Genomic DNA, 19284 nt, shown 5'->3' on the forward strand with positions numbered 1-19284 from the left:
CCACCTGCTGCAATGACGTAGGTAGTTGCCAACCATCTTGTTTCAGAGCCAGATTTCTTTGCATATGCATATTCAAGCACTTGGAATATTCGAATGAATATTACGGTATGTGAATTCACTCCGACACGAATTTAAATTATTCAAGATTTCGGAAGTATTTGAAACAAATAGGCATATATTATTGGACCGCATGTAAGGTGGTTCCACTACAGCGCACGAGTGCTATGCCGTGAAAACATCTATCCAGGGAAAATCCACACTGTCGTGAAGCTCCAGTGCAAGGTTAAATGAACATATCACCCTATTGCAAATAAGTTCTGCTGAAACCGGCAAGGTGGTGGAAGGGTTAAAAGAAAGAGAAATGGACAACTACTACCTGTTTGTAGCACGAAGCCATGAGAAAATCCATATGGATTTCTCAAAAAGAAAGCTAGTTGCTGAAAAATTCGTCCTGGTCCGGGGATTGACTCCGGGACCAACGCCTTTCCGAGGTGGTCACTCTACCAATTGAGCTAACCAGGAAGCTAGCAATTGGCAGTGCCAGTGCAAATTTATCGACAACTTGATGTCAAATTCATCCACAACTATAATATAGGCTTCGTGCTACAAACAGGTGGTTGTCCATTTCCCTTTCTGAACATATTACCCTCGCATTGATTAATCATTTTTAAGTTTAAAAGCTTGATAAACGGGCCTATAGTATGTGCTAAGTGTAGTAAATTTTAAAACATAATGTATTCTACCAGTTATCGCTTTCATTCTACTGAAATTCAAATCTTGCTACTATTCAAAGTTGCTTCCACTTCACTTCAAACCAAAAAAAAAAAATGACATTGGCATGTGTCTTGTTCTAACTTTTAAAAATATTGTGCAGGTTAGTTGGATTATGACAAATATGCTCACTTTTATTTATAGTATGTGATGTATACTATTCGAACAATTCGATTCGAAATTATTCGACCAAATCACTATTCGCTTCGAACCTAATACAGTCGATCCCGGATATATCGAACTCGAAGGGGACCGCGAAATAGTTCGATATATCGATAATTCGAAATACGAAATATGCGTATTTAGGGCTTTAATTAAGGCACTGCACGCCTCAACACAGTTTTCCTAAATCGTAAAAAGCGCGAACATAACGATTCGCTCACATATCCTAAAGAACAAGGCGAGAACGTCTTCTTTTACAAGTTAGCGCACTTTATTTCGCATGCAAATAGTACCATAAACTTGTCTTGCTTCTTGCGCGCCGTGAGTTTATCAAGTCATCGTCAATATTATTGAAGCTTTCCAGATAAGTAAATTCAACACCTTCGGCCACAACAGCGGTGATCGACGCTGTACGCTGATGCGAGCTCTGTAGCGCGGTAAAGGGTTTAGCGGTGGCAGCGGCGGCTGGCATCTTCAAACCGCATGGGTCCATTTCAACAGCAATGGCAACGCCAGCTATGATCTCGGCATCAATGCAATCAGAAACAGCTACCTCGTTATCTGCACCGATAAAGTCACTCGCTGTGCACCCGTCCGATACGGCGCCCGGAAACGTTAATAAGTCGCAAAATTCACTGACGCACCGTACGCCGTAGTCGGCGGTCATGACGTGCCCAAAGTCGTCACCTGGCACCAAGGCCCGTAAGAACACAGTGCACGATGGTGCTTTAATTGACGTTGTTCCAAGCACCGGTCATCATTTTTATCGCTACGAGCGGGACAATGTTTAGTTCGACTCCCGAATGACGATTTATCAAGAACAGAGCGAGAAGTGCACATGCCACAAAAGACAACGCTAACAACGCTGCACGAAGAAACATTTCTCGACCGTCGACATGTTGGCGATACCGATGGCACTTGTGGCTTTGTAGAAGGCAGCCGCTACTTTGGCGAGAAATGCGAAAAAAAGCTTAGCCTCTGAGATCTGCATTTTAAAACCGAAAACACTAGAAATACGTCACGAGGTTGCGGATCTCAAAGGCCATGCTTTGCGGGCCCGCATGCCATCGTGCGTGGACAAGGAAGGGAATGCAAACATTACAACAAGGCTGCCAAGTCACTTCGAATTCTCATTTTGGTGCCCTCGGCAATCGGCCTCTTTGAAAAACACTAGCCCATGCATTAAAACCTGCGGATCGCGCGTCAAATATACCGGTGAACTGACAAGTGCTGCGCAACGAACTAGAGCAACGCAATTTCGTCATCTGCGCGCGACGAGGGACTGGAACTTATGAGAATGCGGCCGAAAAATGATGAATATTTGTTAGGAAAAATGCACTTTCTGGGCTTCGGCGCGGGGCAGTGTTCGATATAGCGGATGTTTCGCTGAGCGGGAGTTCGATATACGTGCACACCAGCCCCATACCTTTGCATGGGAAATTCAAGGGGATTTCTCAACTGTTCGATATAGCCAATAATTCGATATATCCGAGTTCGATATATCCGGGATCAACTGTATTTACTGTTTACATATCCCTATTATTTACATTCTGTGATTTCACAGGCAAGAAGAAAAAAAAGCCAGACGAGTGCCTCCCTTGGCTCGTTCCTCGTCGCAAACCTCTTCCGAGAAAAAGGTTGAAGAGAAGAAGGTTGACGTGAAGAAAACTGATGCCAAGAAAGCGGAACAGAAAAAGGGCGAAGCAGCAACCAACGGGTGAGTGAATGCTTGCCCCTGCTTTGTTCAACTAAAAGGCCATGCGTTTTCTTGATCAATCTCCCAAGAGACTTCAAGCAAAACTGCACAAACTGTTGCATCTACAGCATAGGTCTACAGCTTTGAGGTCTACGCAAGGCGGCGTCCGAGCGTCATGCTGAACCCCACGGTCTTTGAGATTGAGCGAGTCAACAAATGGTATTTCTGTGAAACAGGCGCACTTTTTATTCATAACAATGATCTTTCTGGTCGCGTTGCCATCAAAGGAAGCACCAACCAAGAATAAAAACTAGAGCTGTGTGAATAGCAAAATTTTGATTGCGAAGCGTATTCGAATAATAAGTGTGAATCGAATAATTTTCTAATATTTCTAGAATATTTTTCGAATACTTCGAAGTGAAATTACAGAAAAATAGTTGCAGAGAATTCCTAAGCATATTCTAAATTACAGTCAACATCCGATTTTTTGGACTCCCTAGGGACTGCGAAATCGTCCGAACAATTGGGCAGTCCGAAAAAACGAATTCGTGCTTTTTATTCCGCTCAAACGGTCAAATCGCTACAGCCCTGTCCGAAATACAGTAAAACCTCGCTAATTCGAACTCGGATAATTGGAAATTTCGGTTAATTCGAAGAACTTCTGCGGTCCCGTGTTTTTCAATGCAAATTTTACCGGATTATTTGAACAGCCTGCGGGTTTTCATCCGGATAATTCGTAATTCCCGCCGGCAGCAACGGACGTGAAACAGCCTTCCGGCGACGCTTATCTCGGAGGTCATAGTAGTTGGAGTACCGGAAACGGGTTAAAATGCGTTTTCCGTTTCGCGTTTTCCACGTTCGCGTTTTCCCGTTTTTCACGCATTCCGTTTCGCGTTTTTCACGTAGCTCGCGTGCTTGGACCATTCGCCATTCGCCGTCTTGCATTAGTCTTGTTTACTTCGCCACCTACGCCTGCATTTGCCGCGTGCGAAGTCCTGACCGCTTGTTGGACTCACGATGCCAAAGTACAAGACGCTGACGCTGCGGGAGAAGGTGTCCTTAATCGAGGAGGCTGAGAAGTCGACGTGCACTAAGACCCAACTCGCCGAAAAGCACAAGATGCCCTTGTCGACGCTCTCGACCATCTTGAAGAACAAAGAAAAGTTGCTTGAGGCATATGGGAAAACGCATTCGTCAAAGCGATCAAGGATTCGCTTCCCAACGTACCCGGACGTTGAGGTCGCTTTGATGAAGTGGCTGCAGCACGCAAACGCAGCTCATCTTCCCGTGAACGGCACCATCCTTCGGGAGAAGGCCGATGACCTGGCACTGCGCCTTGGCCACGAAGGCTTTAAGTGCAGTAATGGTTGGTTCGCCCGATTTAAAGAGCGAAATAACCTTACATACTTGACCGTGTGCGGGGAAAGCGGTAGCGCCGACACGAACGTCGTTGACGACTGGCAGATGTGTACGCTGGCACCGCTGCTTCAGGAGTTTGGAGAGGACGACGTCTACAACTTGGATGAGGCAGCCTTGTTCTACAAGATGCTTCCCACGAAAACATTTGCTGCCAAAGACACCACTGTCTCGGGGAGAAAGCAGCCCAAGGAGAGTGTTGGGGTCGAACTTCGTACGATCGCCGAATACCTCCATATTGTTACCCGCCCCGCGGCCGGCGTGCCTGCGCCAACACGGAGGCGGTGGTACCGGATGGTGGAACGACGACTGTCTGCTGGTCACAAAGGACGCGAAGACCCACGTCTCCCGAAGGGGTCAATTATGGTGCCTTACGGGAGACCGTGGCCCAGCCGGGCTACAGGGACGGAAGGTACACTTGCGCCTTCGCTGTGACAGCCAAAGGCGGCGGCAATGATGCACGGCCAATTGTATTGATGGCCCGTCAGCCCAGCATGGCAAGTACGTACCCGGAGGTGCTTTCCTACGACCCGTCAACGCATGAGGCCGAACATTCCGGAAACCGGGTTGAAAGGGAGCTGAGCAGCGGCGGCGAATCGACGAGTGGGCGAGAGGCGGTGGTTCCTGCGAGGAGGTGGCGAGGAGGAATCCGGGCCTGGTGTTTTCAGCGGCAGCCGACCGGGAGACAAGGAGAGAGTTACTCCTGCTTTCCGATTGGACTGTAAGAGTGTTTGAATGGGGAGACAGGGAATAAAAGCAGGGGTGCAGTGACAGGAGGGGGAGAAGAGAAACGAATAAACGTCTCTATCCAGATGATGTCGGAGCGGTCGTTTCCTCAAGGTGCCAGCAGATGAAAAGTTCTCGTCTTCAGCTTCCTTGGCGGCAGCAGCAAATGTCGCGCAACCAGCGAGGCGAGTAGAACAAACAAGAAGAACCTAACTGAGAGAATATCCATTTTGTTCGGCGCGAACATGTCCGGGAACGACAAGCTTCCACTGCTCGTAATCGGCCGAGCGGGTAAGCCTAGGTGCTTTAAGAACGCGCGCCTTCCTCCGAGGGATGTCGTCATGTACAGACACAACAAGAAGGCCTGGATGACGGCGGCGATATTCGAGGAATACGTGCGGTTCCTTGACCGGAAGTTTGCCGCCAAAGGGCGGAAAGTGCTTTTTGTTATCGATAATTGCCCGGCCCACGGGGACATCAGAAACCTGGAAGCCGTCAAGATCGTCTTCCTCCCTGCGAATACTACGGCCATATCGCAGCCGATGGACCAAGGGGTGATCCTGCAAACGAGGAAGCTTTACCGCCACCACCTGTTGAAGCGGGTTCTGCTTTGCTACGACAGTGGAAAGCAATACCACATCGATCTGCTTGGTGCGATCTGTTTAATTGCCTTTGCCTGGAAGGAGTTGGAGTCAAAGGTGATCAGGCGCTGTTTTGAACATGCCGGGTTCCGCAAACAAGGTGGCGAAGATCTTGATGAAGATTGCAGCTCGTCCGGCCTAGACGACGAGGGAGACTCGATGTGCGCCCGGATCACCGACTCCGGCGACGGCGAGGGACTAGGCTTCGTGGAGTATTCCAGTGTTGAGGCGGGGGTCCAAACATCGTACGCTGATGTACACGAGGACGTTGTCGACACTGGGCTAGACGGCGATGATGGTGACGATAACGAGCCCGCCCGCGCGCCCGCTTTGGCTTCAGTTGTCGATGCCGTGAACACCTTCCGCAGCTTTGTCGAGTGCAGCGGTGGTGACAGTGAAATGCTGAGTATTGTGAGCAGGTTTGAGAACATGGCACTTGGGGCGGTGAACTACCGCAATAAGCAGTCCAATATCACCGATTATTTCCAGTAACCTTTTTCTCGCAAAGAAAATAAATGTGATTTCATCTTGTAGCGCTTGTTTGCTTTTTTTCCTTCATTTCGGTTAATTTGAAAATCCGCTTAATTCGAAGAATTTTCGCGGTCCGGCGGCCTTCGAATTATCGAGGTTTTACTGTAGCTTTAATGCCTCCCAGTACACTTATCAGGCATTTTGGTGCGTGCACAGACTCTCACAAATACATTCTGTATCTGCCGCGAACCCCACATAACCACGTGGCAACAGCCACTTGCAAATTTGCGTCTCGTGATGAGCGCCACTGACAACAGTTAAGTGCAGAATAGATTACGGTTCTCTCGCACGGAGCGTTTCAGAATGATGACTCGGAACACAGACTGTGGCGGAAGAGCGGACGACTCGTTCGGCTTTCCCCGATGTGTGTGTGCGCACGTAAACTATGCGCACACACATCACCGAATCTCCGCCGATACGCAGCATTTGCTGCCGTGTGAAGCCGATTGTTCCTTGTTGTGTGCGGCAGATCGCCAACTAAGCTCACGCTGTCACTGTAGTGTTGCTGTACCGTATGCACGCATTTAAAAGCGTTCGTGATGCCCACTCCATTTCTGACCGCACACGGGCACAGCAATGGTGAGCTGGTTTCGTTCGTGAAGGCAACGCGTCTGTGCGGCATACTTAGCGAGCGGTCTCTCACAAAGAGGCAGCATGAATGGCGGCGCGGCGCGTTTGGGTTGTCGCCTATTAAATGTGCGCAGTACACATGCCACTGCGCTAGGCCACATGCACTGCCGTGCAGTTAACTGAAGATGCTTATCGTAAGGGTTGTCAGCGATTAAGCCGTATCAACGCGTTTGCCACCTGCCGCCATCACGCCTCCGTGCATTTCCGCTGCTTATCCATAAAGACATCGCCGCACGGGGCCGTGATAGTGGCCCCTTTGAATTTCTGGTCTGCTTCAACCCTGCTTTCTGGTCTGCTTCAAGCGCTGGCTCGAACCTACGAGAGGATAGACGCGGCAGAGGCGGGGGCTTCAATTAATGCCTTTCAGACCAGCAACTTGGGCAGAAAGTCCAAAAAATAGGGCGCTGAAGAGTTTCAGCGTCCGAAATTTCGGACGTTCTTATACATTGACGTCTATGGGGCTGGTGACGGTGCCGCGAAAGCGTCCGAATTTTTGAGCATGTCCGGAAAATCGGGCGTCCGAAAAATCGGCAGTTGACTGTACATTCTAAAAACATTATAGCTTCGCAATGGTGCAACCGGGCGCCGCCATTTTGGGCTCGTCGGAAAGAGCATTTCTCCGTCTTCAAATTTCCCGCCTCAGCTAGGTCCTCCATTTGGAAACAAGCATACAAAAAGCAGATGTTTAAAGTTCATTTAGATGTCTCTCATTGGCTGCCTCCACGATGTTGCTCCATCACGCCTCGCCGTTGGTCCGATGCTCTCTCTGGGAGAGTGTCATCTGCTGCTTGCGCGGCCCCGCCACGGTGGTCTAGTGGTTATGGCGCTCGACTGCTGACCCGAAAGTCGCGGGATCGAATCCCGGCCGCGGCGGCTGCATTTTCGATGGAGGCGAAAATGTTTGAGGCCCGTGTACTTAGATTTAGGTGCACGTTAAAGAACCCCAGGTGGTCGAAATTTCTGGAGCCCTCCACTACGGCGTCTCTCATAATCAAATCGTGGTTTTGGGACGTTAAACCCCAGATATTATTATTATTATTGCTGCTTGCGCGTCGTGAGGTCACGGTTGTCGACAATCACGCTACTTAGTGATGCATTCGCGCGTTCTTTGTTCATGCGTCGACTATCACTAGACGAATCTCATCGCCCGCTGGCTTCTCGGAATCGTGGACAGGTACTTGACGCATCGGCAGCAGAACCCCCAGTCAAGCTCGTCGCACAGCGACCGCTCAGAGCACTGGTGGAAGCGGCTAGCAGCTTCGCACATCGGCGCCCCAAAAGGCATGACCAAGCATGCTGCACGCCGATTTATCGTCGTTATATTTATTTTCTGGAGGTTCGAATAGTTCGAATAGTAAAATTCCGGTGCTATTCGAATCGAATAGCAAAACACTATACGAAAAATATTTGGAAGTTCGAGTATTCGCACACCTCTAATAAAAACCATTTCGAGATGGTCGGATGGTAGGCTTTCATCCTAGTGGATGGTAGCCTACCACTCACAAGGATCTACAAGGAGCTAGCGCTCCTTGTGGATGACGTCAAGTGCATACACACTCTGTCAAAGCATGACAGTGCCTTTAGAGCGCAGCTCTTAGGTCGTCGTTCCGTGTTGGCCCTTGTCGTAACCCAGTGAATGAGCCCAGTGAAAGATCTGGCTCATGGGCCTTGAGCCACACGACACTCTTCTTCTTTTGCCGAGGCCAGCTAGGTTACTCTGGCACCTTTGCTTCCAAAATTGGGAAATGAAAATGGAGAAAATAAGTAAGGTTAAATAAAAGTAAAAGAATAAAAAAATTAACAAATTAACATAAAGAATTGTCTGTAATGGCAGTTCACGCCACCAAAGCAGGAAAAAAATAGACTAAGAAACTAAAATAAGAAATCAAGCAACAAAAATTTAAATAAACATAAAAGAGTACTCTGTAACTTGCATGTCACCTGCGAGGAGCGGATGACGTGCTGCTCACGTGTCACCACTGTTGCAATGAAGCACGTATTTTTTTCCACAGGCGCATATTTCAGCTGACCACAACCGTTCGTTTTTTTTTTTTCTTCCTTTTTTTTTTTTCTGCTGGCAGCAGTGAGACCCGCCATGTCCCCGCGTTTGCGGCGAAATTTGGACCGTGTATTGCTGGAAAACATAACCCTTGGAGCCGCAAGCTAGCAGGCACAGCAAACGACCACCTCTGATTATTTTCAGTAATTCGAAGTTCTTTGCATACTGCTTTTTGTATGTTTCGTTAATTTGAAAACTCTGTGATTTTTCACCATCCCAGTGACTTTGAATTAACGAGGTTTTACTGTACATACGTATACACATACGGGACATGATGGTGACGGTGACTGCGACAGCAACGGCTACACCTATGGCAAAAACCAGCTGGAGCGTCCATATAGTTGCTATAGCAATACAAATGAAAAGAAAGTGCTCAAGATCATGACGCGTTCTGACGAAGGGAGGCATCCTCTTGCCCCCTTGCCATCCCCCTCCTTAAGTAGCTTTCAGCGTGCTCCCTGGTACGAAAGGAGAGGGAAAGCGCGCTTAAAGCGTGCGGTAAATCCCTGTAACTCTGCTCGTACTTGACGGATCCTAAATATTTTTGCGGCAGTCGATTCGTGAGGCAATGAGCTCTTTTAATGAAACGATTAGACAATTACTTGGAAAAGTGTTGTAGGTCTCCCTTAAAGCTGCATGAAGATCTTCGGTGTGGTTTGACCAGTGGCATAATACTGCTTCATGCAGTTGTGCCCTCAACCGTCACATAGCATTCTCATTACCTCGCACCCCTTTCGCAGAGGTTCCAGCGACTTTTCGCCGACATTGAAAATGAGCCCATCAACGGTGACCTTTGGGCCCGGAGGAGATGGCCCAGGCGTCACCGGCAGCACCTCACCAGTGTCTGAGCTTGCAACGCTCAGCCTGATGCTGTCGCCCGAACTGGATGAGGAAGGCTTGCAGGTAGGCATGTGTGAATATTCGAACGAGTACTACAGTAATAAAATTTGCTTTGACATGAATTTAAGGGGGGACGCGGCTTTCGTATCGCGAAAAATGGCAAAAAAATCGATTTTTTGAAAATCACATTTTCAGTTTCTGTAGCCCTTTTTATATCCGATTCCAAAATATCTTCTCCGAAAACCGCGTAGAAGTGCTATAAAAAAATTGTTGCGCCTGCCGAGGTGGCGAAAATTATTGGGGAAATCGCAAAAAAACACTGATTTTCAAAAAATCATAGCTCCGCAACGACGCCACCGGGCGCCGATATCTTGGGCTCATCGGAAAGCGCATTTCTTCGTCTTCAAATTCCCCGCCGCAGCTGGCTCCTCCCTTCGAAAACAAGCGCACAAAGAGCAAATGTTCGAAGGTCGTTTCGAGCCCTCCGATTGGCCGCGTCCGCCATGTTGCCCCAGCGCGCCTCGCCATTGGTCCGATGCTCGCTCCGGGAGATCGTCGTCTGCAGCTCGTGCGTCTCGAGCTCACGGCTGTCGAAAGTCGCGCTACTTCGTTGCGTGTTCGCAATCGCTCTGTGTTCACGGCTCGACGATAACTTTGAACAAGAACTACGTTTTAGTTTGGAGCTACTAGCGGAAGCTCGGTGGGATTACGATGGCGCGCCGCACTCGTAGCGAACATCGCAAACGCGCGTCTCGGACCGACTTTCTAGCGTTGACTCGTCGGATCCGTGGTTGGAGGTTCTGCTTATGCGCACTTCGGATGTCGTGACGAAGATGATCGCAGGACGACTCTTTGTACTCGCGATCACGCCTTACGAACTTTGAAACATCGGGCACCGCGGCCGGCGCGTCTACTGCTCGGAGTCGTCACTAGGCCTAACTCCGCTCACGGCGTCGGCACGCGAGACGAACCTCGAACTTTGCGGGCAAGAGCAACGCGTTAGCGGACTCGCGGCAGTGTGCTTCTTCGCAAGGAACGAAGCGCTTCCCCCGCCGGCTTCTCGGTACAGCGGATGGTCATTTTACGCATCGGCAGCGGACTCCACGGCCAAGCTCGTCGCGCAGCGGGCGCGCGTCGGCGTCCCGCAATGCGAGGCCAAACACGTTGCGCGCCTATTTTTCGTCGCCGCACCTAGGCATATTGCGCATCGTCACCGAATGCCGCCACCCAGCACATCGCGTGCTGACTTCCCGGACTATGCGGCCGAGCACTTAGAGGTGAAATAAAGCACTGTTGATGCAATTTAGGCGCGCTTGGAGCTGTGCGTGGTATCGCCGTAAGCGCTCATGAATCATCTGAAAAAATAAAAGCCTCGCAGAAAACCGTGTCCGCGACCGGGTGAATGATGAAGCGCATCGCAGGCGAGGTTTACAAATTAGCTTGACGAGTGAAACAGGGAGATGAATTCATATCTGCCCAGTTCGCGTCTTGAATAAACTGCTAAGGAATTCCTATTCCACCAATGTCTTGGCCATAACTGCCTGTTATTTAGGAGGAAGTGATAGGTTGCCATGATGAGAGCCGCTTTTAGTATCCTATAAAAATGATTCAATGATCAATTGCAATCAAGACTGTTAATTATGTTAATGAGAGCATGAATACAAGAAAGCTGGCAAATCATCATAGTACATGACCTACTTGAATTACAATATCTTGTTTTTTGTCATGTCTATTACACCACTTCATAACTTCGTTTAAAATTCATGCTACATGTTCTTTGTATATCAGAAAAAGATTTTAAGAAAAAAGAAAGAAAACAAAGGCACAACCGATGAAAGGCCACATGTGCAGGAGGTCCAACCTTATAAAACACCTTAAAGATCACAATCTTCTTGTGTTTTAGAGAAGCAAGGCACCTCAAACTAAAGACAGGGCACTCAAGAAAGTGCACATTACGAAAGACTCAAAAGATTATGACCCCAGTGCCTTTTGATGAAGTAATATCGTTGGTACAACTTTAAAAGCCGTTTTCTCAAAACGACTTTTCTTGCTTCCTGCTTCGCTTGTTCCGCTGATTTCTCACTGACTGCTGGGTCTATTTCAGTTCCGTTTTTTGTTCTATATTCCTTGAAGCACAGTTCAGGGCGTGACATTCTTGCTTTTTCAGTATGGCATTTTGATAATTAGCTATTTGACGAGTTGCACAAAGCCTCAATGCCTGTTGCGCAGTCACCTCATGAAAAAGGAAAACTAAAAAAAATTTTGTTGCAAATAAAAAAATCTAAGAACGTCACGCCCGCAATCAGACATCTTAGAATGCATAGCACTTTGAACGAGTTTCCTATCGCATTTTTTAAGCGAGTCAGACTCGGAACAAGAGCAGAAGGTGAAATATATTGTAAATCAAAAAGTTGTAAAGATATATTCATGAAATTTCTACAGTAGCATTAAAACAACATTTCAAATAAGTGTGCCAATTTTCATCAAAATCCATGAAGAAATAAGAAAGTTGGTATCGAAAGCCACGTCCCCCCTTAAATTATTCGGGATGAACGAACAGGCATATATAGATCACATGTAACCCCCCCCCCTCCTTGTAAAGGTGGTTTCACTGCAGTGGAGGGGTGCTATACCGTGAATACACCTTTCCAGAAAAAATTTGTGCTGCCGTGAAGCCCCACTTCAAGATTACATGAACATATTACCCTCACATCGATTAATAACTTCATAAGTTTAAAAGCTTGTTATACGGGCTTACATGCTCGAAGTATAGTAAATTTTAAAATGTAACATATTATACTGGTTATCACTTTTATCCCACTGATATTCAAATCCTGCTACTATTCAAAGTTGCTTCCACTTCACATTGAACCAAAAAGGATGACATCCGCACATGCCTTGTTCAAATTTTGAAGCATATTGTGCAGGGTAGTTGGGTCATGATGAATATGCTCATTTTTCTTTATATGTGATATATACTAATCAAACTATTCAATTCAAAATTATTCGATCAAATCTCTATTCGCTTTGAACCTAAAATTTACCATTTGCACATCCCTACCTGCAGGGCAAGCCCCTTGCAGCGCCAGAGCTGCCCGAGGTCGGGGAGTACCTGGACGTCAATGTGACAGAGGCAGCCAACCCGCTGAACTTCACATGTCAGTCGTGGGCCCACGGGCCACAGCTGGACGCCCTGATGTCAGAAATGCAGAGTTTCTACGCCGCCGAGGGCTCCAGTGCCTTCCCCGAGGGCCTGCCCGAGGCACTGCTGCGCAAGGGGCGCTACTATGCAGGCCGCCACATCGACGAAAACTGGTATCGTGTGCTGGTGCAACAGGTTCGTCTTTCCTATCTACAAATAAAATCTGTTTGTGTGTCATTATGAGCGTAAAAAGAAGCAAGTGGGGGTTATTCCTGCAACAACACACTGCCTAGATATCTTAGTGTATGACGACTGGAGAGACTTCACGGCTGTAGTAAATTGCAGCGTGGATCACGTGCTACAATGCCTGCAACTGAGGCACCGCTGTTGGCGTGCCGATTCCTCACTGGTCTCATCACCCTGAGCCTCGGTTAGGGTGATCAAGCTCAACAGCTGATGGGCCTGTTCAGGGGCTGATCACTACTTAGTGACTTCTGAAAGTGACTTAAGGGGGGACGCGGGGATCAAGTCGCGAAAAATAGCAAAAAAAAAATAGATTTTCTGAAAATCACATCTTCAGTTCCTGTAGCCCTTTTTCTATCTAATTCCAAAATATCTTCACTGAAAACCACGTAGAAGTGCTATTAAAAATTGTTGCGCCCGCTGAGGTGGCGAAAATTATGGCGGAAATCGCAAAAAAGAATGCGTTTTTCAAAAAATTATAGCTCCGTATGGCGTGACTGAGCACAACCATCTAGGGCTCGTCTGAAAGAGCATTTCTCCGTCTTCAAATTCCCTGCCTCAGCTGGCTCCTCCATTTAAAAACAAGCACACAAAAAGCAAACGTTTAAAGGTCGTTGCGAGGCCCCCGATTGGCCGCGGCCGCCATGATGCTCCAGCGCGCCTCGCCATTGGTCTGATGGTCGCTCCCGGTGTGCGTCGTCTGCGGCTTCCGTGTTGCGGGGTCACGGCTGTCGAAAATCACGCTAATCACAGAAGCGTTTGCACTTGTTTTGTGTTCGCTGGTCGACGATAGTTACGCATTAGCAGCTGCACCCGGAAGCTCAATCATCAGACCATGCATTAGACTGCGATAGCCCGACGCGCTCGTCGCGAACCTCACAGAAGCACGTCTCGGTCCTGTATTGCGTTCATTCATGGGACCCGCGGTTAGAAGTTCTGCCCATCGGCATCTCGGACCTCGTGACGAAGACCACTGCGGGACGACTTTTTGTGCTCGTGATTGAACATGACTAACTTTGAAACATCGGGCACCGCGGCAGCGCACACCGCAACCGTGCTTACTGCGCGGAGTCGTGGCTAGGCCTAACTATGTTCACGGCGCCAACGAATTTGAACTTTGCGGGGAAGAACATCGTGCTAGCAGACGTGCGAAAGCGAAAAATCCGCAATGCGCTTTGTTGCAAGCAACTAATGATATCGCCCGCTGCCAGTTCGGAATCGCTGATCGGCATTTGACGCATCGGCAGCGCCGCGGACCCCACGGCCATGGCCGCTCGATCTCCACAAATTCGTCGCACAGCGATCGCTCGTAGCACCGCGACAATTTCGCGCATCGGCGCCCCAAAATGCGAGGCTAAGCATATTGCACGCCGATGTTTCATCGCTGCGGCTTGGCATATTGTGCATCGCCACCAAATGCTGCCACCCAACATATCGGGCATCGACTTCCCGAACCCCACGGCCGAGCACTTTGCGGTGAAATAAGCACTCAGTGGTGATGTAATTTAGGCGCGCTTCAAGCCGTGCATGGTATCAGCTTTTGTAAGCTTTTGTAAATGTCTGAAGTAATGAAAGCCTCGCCGACTACCATTACCACTACTGGGTGAATGATGAAGCGTATCAAGGTGGGGGTGACAAATAAACTTGTGTAAGGAGTGGACAAATTTTTATCTGCCAAACTTGCTTCATTAAGTACTACTCAGAAATTCCTATGCCACCAATGTCTTGGCCATAACTGCCACAGCACACCTAAATTTGCATGCCACAGACTTGTAATGTGCAAGTCTGGGCATTAAACCTGATAGGCTCACCCTTCAAAGAGCTGACAAAAATAACCAATAAAGAAAAAGGAAAGCACATAGTGCAGAAAAATGAAAGATCAAGGACATAAGAAAACCCCTGCAAGCAAAGACACTAAATATTACAGCCCCAAGGCATTTTGATTTACATGTAGTGGCTGTGCAACTTTAGGGCCCGTTTTCTCACAAGTGTGTTTTGACCAGACTGTCTTGCTTGCAGAAAGCGTAGCACGACTATGGCTTGACGGATTTTCATGAGGTCTGTTGCATTGTATTCCCTAGTCAATTCTCTACACTGTGACATTCCTATATTTTTGAATTACTCTCTCATTTTTTTACTCTTTAGCTAATTTGACATGACGATAACGAATGCATTATGCAAACATGGATGTAATGTTCCGTGTAAAAAGAAATCGGGGTAATAAAAATATTTGGAGAATGTCACAGCATGAACCATTCCTATAGCTAAAATATAAGGGCAACTTTGGGCTTTTACCATGTTTTGTTGTCACGCCAGGCATTCTGCAAGTTTGGTACAACAATGATGCAAGTAAAAATTTATAATGTCATAACTGCTGGAGATATCTTAATGAAACTTTGTAAATAGTCATTCAGTGCACTTCCCAATAAGCATGTCAAATTTCATTGTTCTACTACAAAAATAAAGAATTTCAGCTCTGATCCCCACCTCCCCCCTTAATCAGAACCCTTTAATCACTACCCAAAGTGAAATTAAGTTTGTCTGCAGTTTGTTTCTGGTGCATGAAGTAGAAAGGAATACAATAAAGTTGCGTTGAATGTGTGTAATGGGGACCAGCGCCCAGCACTAAACCCCTAGCCCTACCTGGTGTTATATGCAAGTGCATCTCGAAGGCAAGCAGCATTGCCCCGACTTTCGCAGCAAGGCAGCTCTTTTGGCTTGCACGTTTGTAGGCTTGTGCGAATATTTGAGCAGTTCGAATATTCAAACGAGTGTTACAGTATTTGAATTCGCTTCGATTCAAATTTAAATTATTGGAAATTCCGAAGTATTCGAAACAAACAAATAGGTGTACATTAGTCCGCATGTAACCCCCCCTTAAAGGTGGTTTCACTGCAGTGGAGGGGTGATATACCGTGAATACACCTTTCCAGAAAAAATTTGTGCTGCCGCGAAGCCCTACTTCAAGGTTAAATGAACATATTACCTTCACATCAATTCGTCATTTTTTAAGTTTAAAAGCTTGTTATAAAAGCTTATAATAGCCCAGTAATAGCCCAGAGGAATCTGACATCCCACCAGTATTGACAGGAAAAGTAAAGAAAGCCCTAAAGGGAATGCAAAGAGGCAAAGCCGCTGGTGAGGATCGGGTAACATCAGACCTGTTGAAAGACGGTAAAGAGATTATGTTAGAAAAACTGGCCACCCAGTATACGAAGTGTCTCTCGACGGGGAGGATACCAGAATCTTGGAAGAATGCCAACATCATCTTGATCCATAAGAAAGGGGACGTCAAGGACCTGAAAAATTACAGGCCCATCAGCTTACTGTCCGTTGTCTACAAGCTATTTACAAAAGTAATTGCTAACAGAATTAATAAGACATTAGAGTTCACTCAATCAAAGGACCAGGCAGGATTTCGTACAGGCTTCTCAACAATAGACCATATTCATACTATCAATCAGGTGATAGAGAAATGCGCGGAATACAACCAACCCCTATGCATAGCCTTCATAGATTACGAGAAGGCATTTGATTCGGTGGAGACATCAGCAGTCATGCATGCACTGCAGAATCAGGGCATCGACGAAGCCTGTATAAACATAATGGAAGAAATCTACAGCGGATCCACAGCGGATCCACAGCCACTATAGTCCTCCATAAAGAAAGCGACAGAATCCCAATAGAGAAGGGCGTACGGCAGGGAGACACGATCTCTCCAATGCTATTCACCGCGTGTTTACAGGAGGTTTTCAGGGCCCTAGATTGGGAAGAATTAGGGATAAGAGTTAATGGAGAGTACACATGCGATTCGCTGATGACATCGCATTCATGAGTAACGCGGGAGACGAATTACAGCTCATGATTACTGAACTGGATACGGAAAGTAGAAGAGTAGGTCTGAAAATTAATATGCATAAAACTAAAGTAATGTGAAACAATCTTGGCAGAGAATAGCGCTTTGCGATAGGTGGCGAGACACTGGAAGTTGTATAGGAGTTTGTCTCCTTAGGACAGGTAGTAACCGCGGAGCCGAACCATGAGAATGAAATAACTAGAAGAATAAGGATGGGATGGGGCTCATTCGGCAAGCATTATCAAATCATGAGTGGTAGTCTACCACTATCCCTCAAGAGGAAGGTATATAACAGCTGCATCTTACCGGTACTTACCTACGGAGCAGAAACCTGGAGACTTACAAAGAGGGTTCAACTTAAATTGAGGACGACGCAACGAGCAATGGAAAGGAAAATGATAGGGGTAACCTTAAGAGACAAGAAGAGAGCAGTGTGGGTCAGGGAACAAACGGGGGTTAAGGATATCATAGTTGAAATCAAGAAGAAGAAGTGGATATAGGCCGGCCACATAGCACGTCGGCAGGATAACCGGTGGTCATTAAAGGTAACTGACTGGATTCCAAGAGATGGCAAACGCGTGAGGGGGAGACAGAAAATTAGGTGGGTAGATGAGATTAAGAAGTTTGTAGGTGTAACGTGGCAGCAGAAAGCACAGGACCGGGTTGATTGGCGGAACATGGGAGAGGCCTTTGCCCTGCAGTGGGCGTAGACAGGCTGATGATGATGATGATACCGGCTTATATGCTCCAAGTATAGTAAATTTTAAAATGTAAGGAATTTACAGGTTATCACTTGCATTCTACCGAAAGTCAAATCCTGCTACTATTCAAAGTTGCTTCCACTTCCCTTAGAACCAAAAGAATGACGTTTGCACATGTCTTGTTTCAATTTTAAAAATTATTGTACATGTTAGTTGGGTTATGACAAATACGCTAATTTTTCTTTACAATATGTGATATATACTATTTGAATCGAAATTATTCGACCAAATCACTATTCGCTTTGAATTTGCTTCGAAACTAAAATTTGCTATTCGCACAAGCCTACACCTTTGCATTTGTGCTTTTGCACTAGCGATGTCACAGAAGCTAATTGCATTCGTTTTCATGTGACGTGGTTGTACAAATGTCAATCATGTTGAAAAATAATCTCCTCCATATTCACGAAGTGAATGATGTTAGAGGAGCTTGCTCGGAAATAATCGGGTAAACCGTGAATGCTCCGTACAATTCCTCTACTGTCATATAAAGACGTGACATGTTGTTATAGTAGCGATTGTGGTCAAGTTGTTGTCAAACCACAAGCGGTCACAGACCTTGCAGCTGTGGCCGAACGTGTGGTCGAGGAAATCACGCTTGAAGCGCGTCGGCGCCACCAACTTCAGGTAGCGACCGCTTTCGGCGCTTGGCCGCTGCATCCCGCGCCCGTACCTCTTCGAGGTTCTCTTGCCGCCGCTTCCACGCTGCTTTGGCTTTGCGGGCTTGTATCTCGGGGTCCGCACAACGCTGAAGTCTCTCCTTGGCCTCGAGAGCTCTCACCACAGGGTCTTGCCGGCGAGTCTGCGCTGCTGCTGCTTTGCGAGCCCTCTGCTCCGCCGCCTTGTCTTCTTTGTTCATGTTATTAGTATCGAAGCGCAGGTTATTAGTATTGAAGCACACCCCTGTCGACTGGCGACTGTCGAAAGAGAGAGGAAGCGCGCAGTTGTGGCCCTCTAGTGGTCTCCTATCAAACTAGAGCACGTGCCGGAGTGGAGCGGGCGTCGCATGCTACAGTTGGCTATGCTATATGTCGTTCTGCCTGCGTCAATATCATAATCAAGGCACTCAAAGAACAAGAGGAAGAAGACGTCTCTTTCGCGCAAGCGTGCGCATGCTACAGTTGGTCATGCTATATGTGGTTCTGCCTGCGTTCATATCATTATCAAGGCGCTCGAAGAACAAGAGGAAGAAGACTAGTCTTTCGGGCGAGCGTGCGCTGAGCCAAGCTAGCGGGAGCAATGAGAACTAGCGGCTACTATGGCGATGGACAAGCGCCGAGCATAAGGAGCATGCTCCTAAAAGATGAGGGCTCTACTCCTAGCTGGACCGCAAGCACTGTTGGCTGTGGCACACAGTGAAGCAGGTCTATGAGCTTCTTGCCAGTGGACGGTGTGCTGTTCTGAAGTGGTGCAGACCTTCACAGTATTTGTGTAAAACAAAGCACGGTACTAGTTGGCATTTTTAAAATAGTCTACATATTCTTTTCGGCGGTAACAAATAAAGAATGAAAGTTACTGGAGTTCTTTACTGATGACAAATTACTATTCCAGCTTCCTGAGTATCGTATATCAGCAAAGTCACTACCGAAGTTTTGATGTCACTGTCACTTTCAGTTACCCTACATACAGTAGGATCTCTAAATGGAAATTACTTAAATGCAATCGCAGCTTTAAATGTTTTCCAATTCACTGCTGCATCCTTATGCATTTTTCTCAGTAAATGGAACTCCTGTTAAATGTGATACTATTTTCCTAGTCAGAAAAGTGTATCCACTCAAGTCTGTACAACGCTGCAGCATCAACTCTGCTCTAG

General features: G+C 47.2%; 1 protein-coding gene across 2 annotated transcripts in view; it reads left to right on the forward strand.

Moving 5' to 3' along the window:
• The window catches only part of LOC119383393 (tudor domain-containing protein 7), a 71060-nt gene that overhangs the window by 45265 nt on the left and 6511 nt on the right, over nt 1-19284 (forward strand). For both annotated transcript variants that reach the window (XM_049412494.1, XM_049412495.1), the window contains exons 20-22: nt 2498-2650; nt 9373-9535; nt 12540-12809. In XM_049412494.1, the coding sequence (XP_049268451.1) occupies nt 2498-2650; nt 9373-9535; nt 12540-12809 (586 nt within the window). The remainder of the gene's footprint in view (nt 1-2497; nt 2651-9372; nt 9536-12539; nt 12810-19284) is intronic.

This window comes from Rhipicephalus sanguineus, chromosome 2 (assembly GCF_013339695.2).
Source record: "Rhipicephalus sanguineus isolate Rsan-2018 chromosome 2, BIME_Rsan_1.4, whole genome shotgun sequence".
Taxonomy (NCBI): domain Eukaryota; kingdom Metazoa; phylum Arthropoda; class Arachnida; order Ixodida; family Ixodidae; genus Rhipicephalus; species Rhipicephalus sanguineus.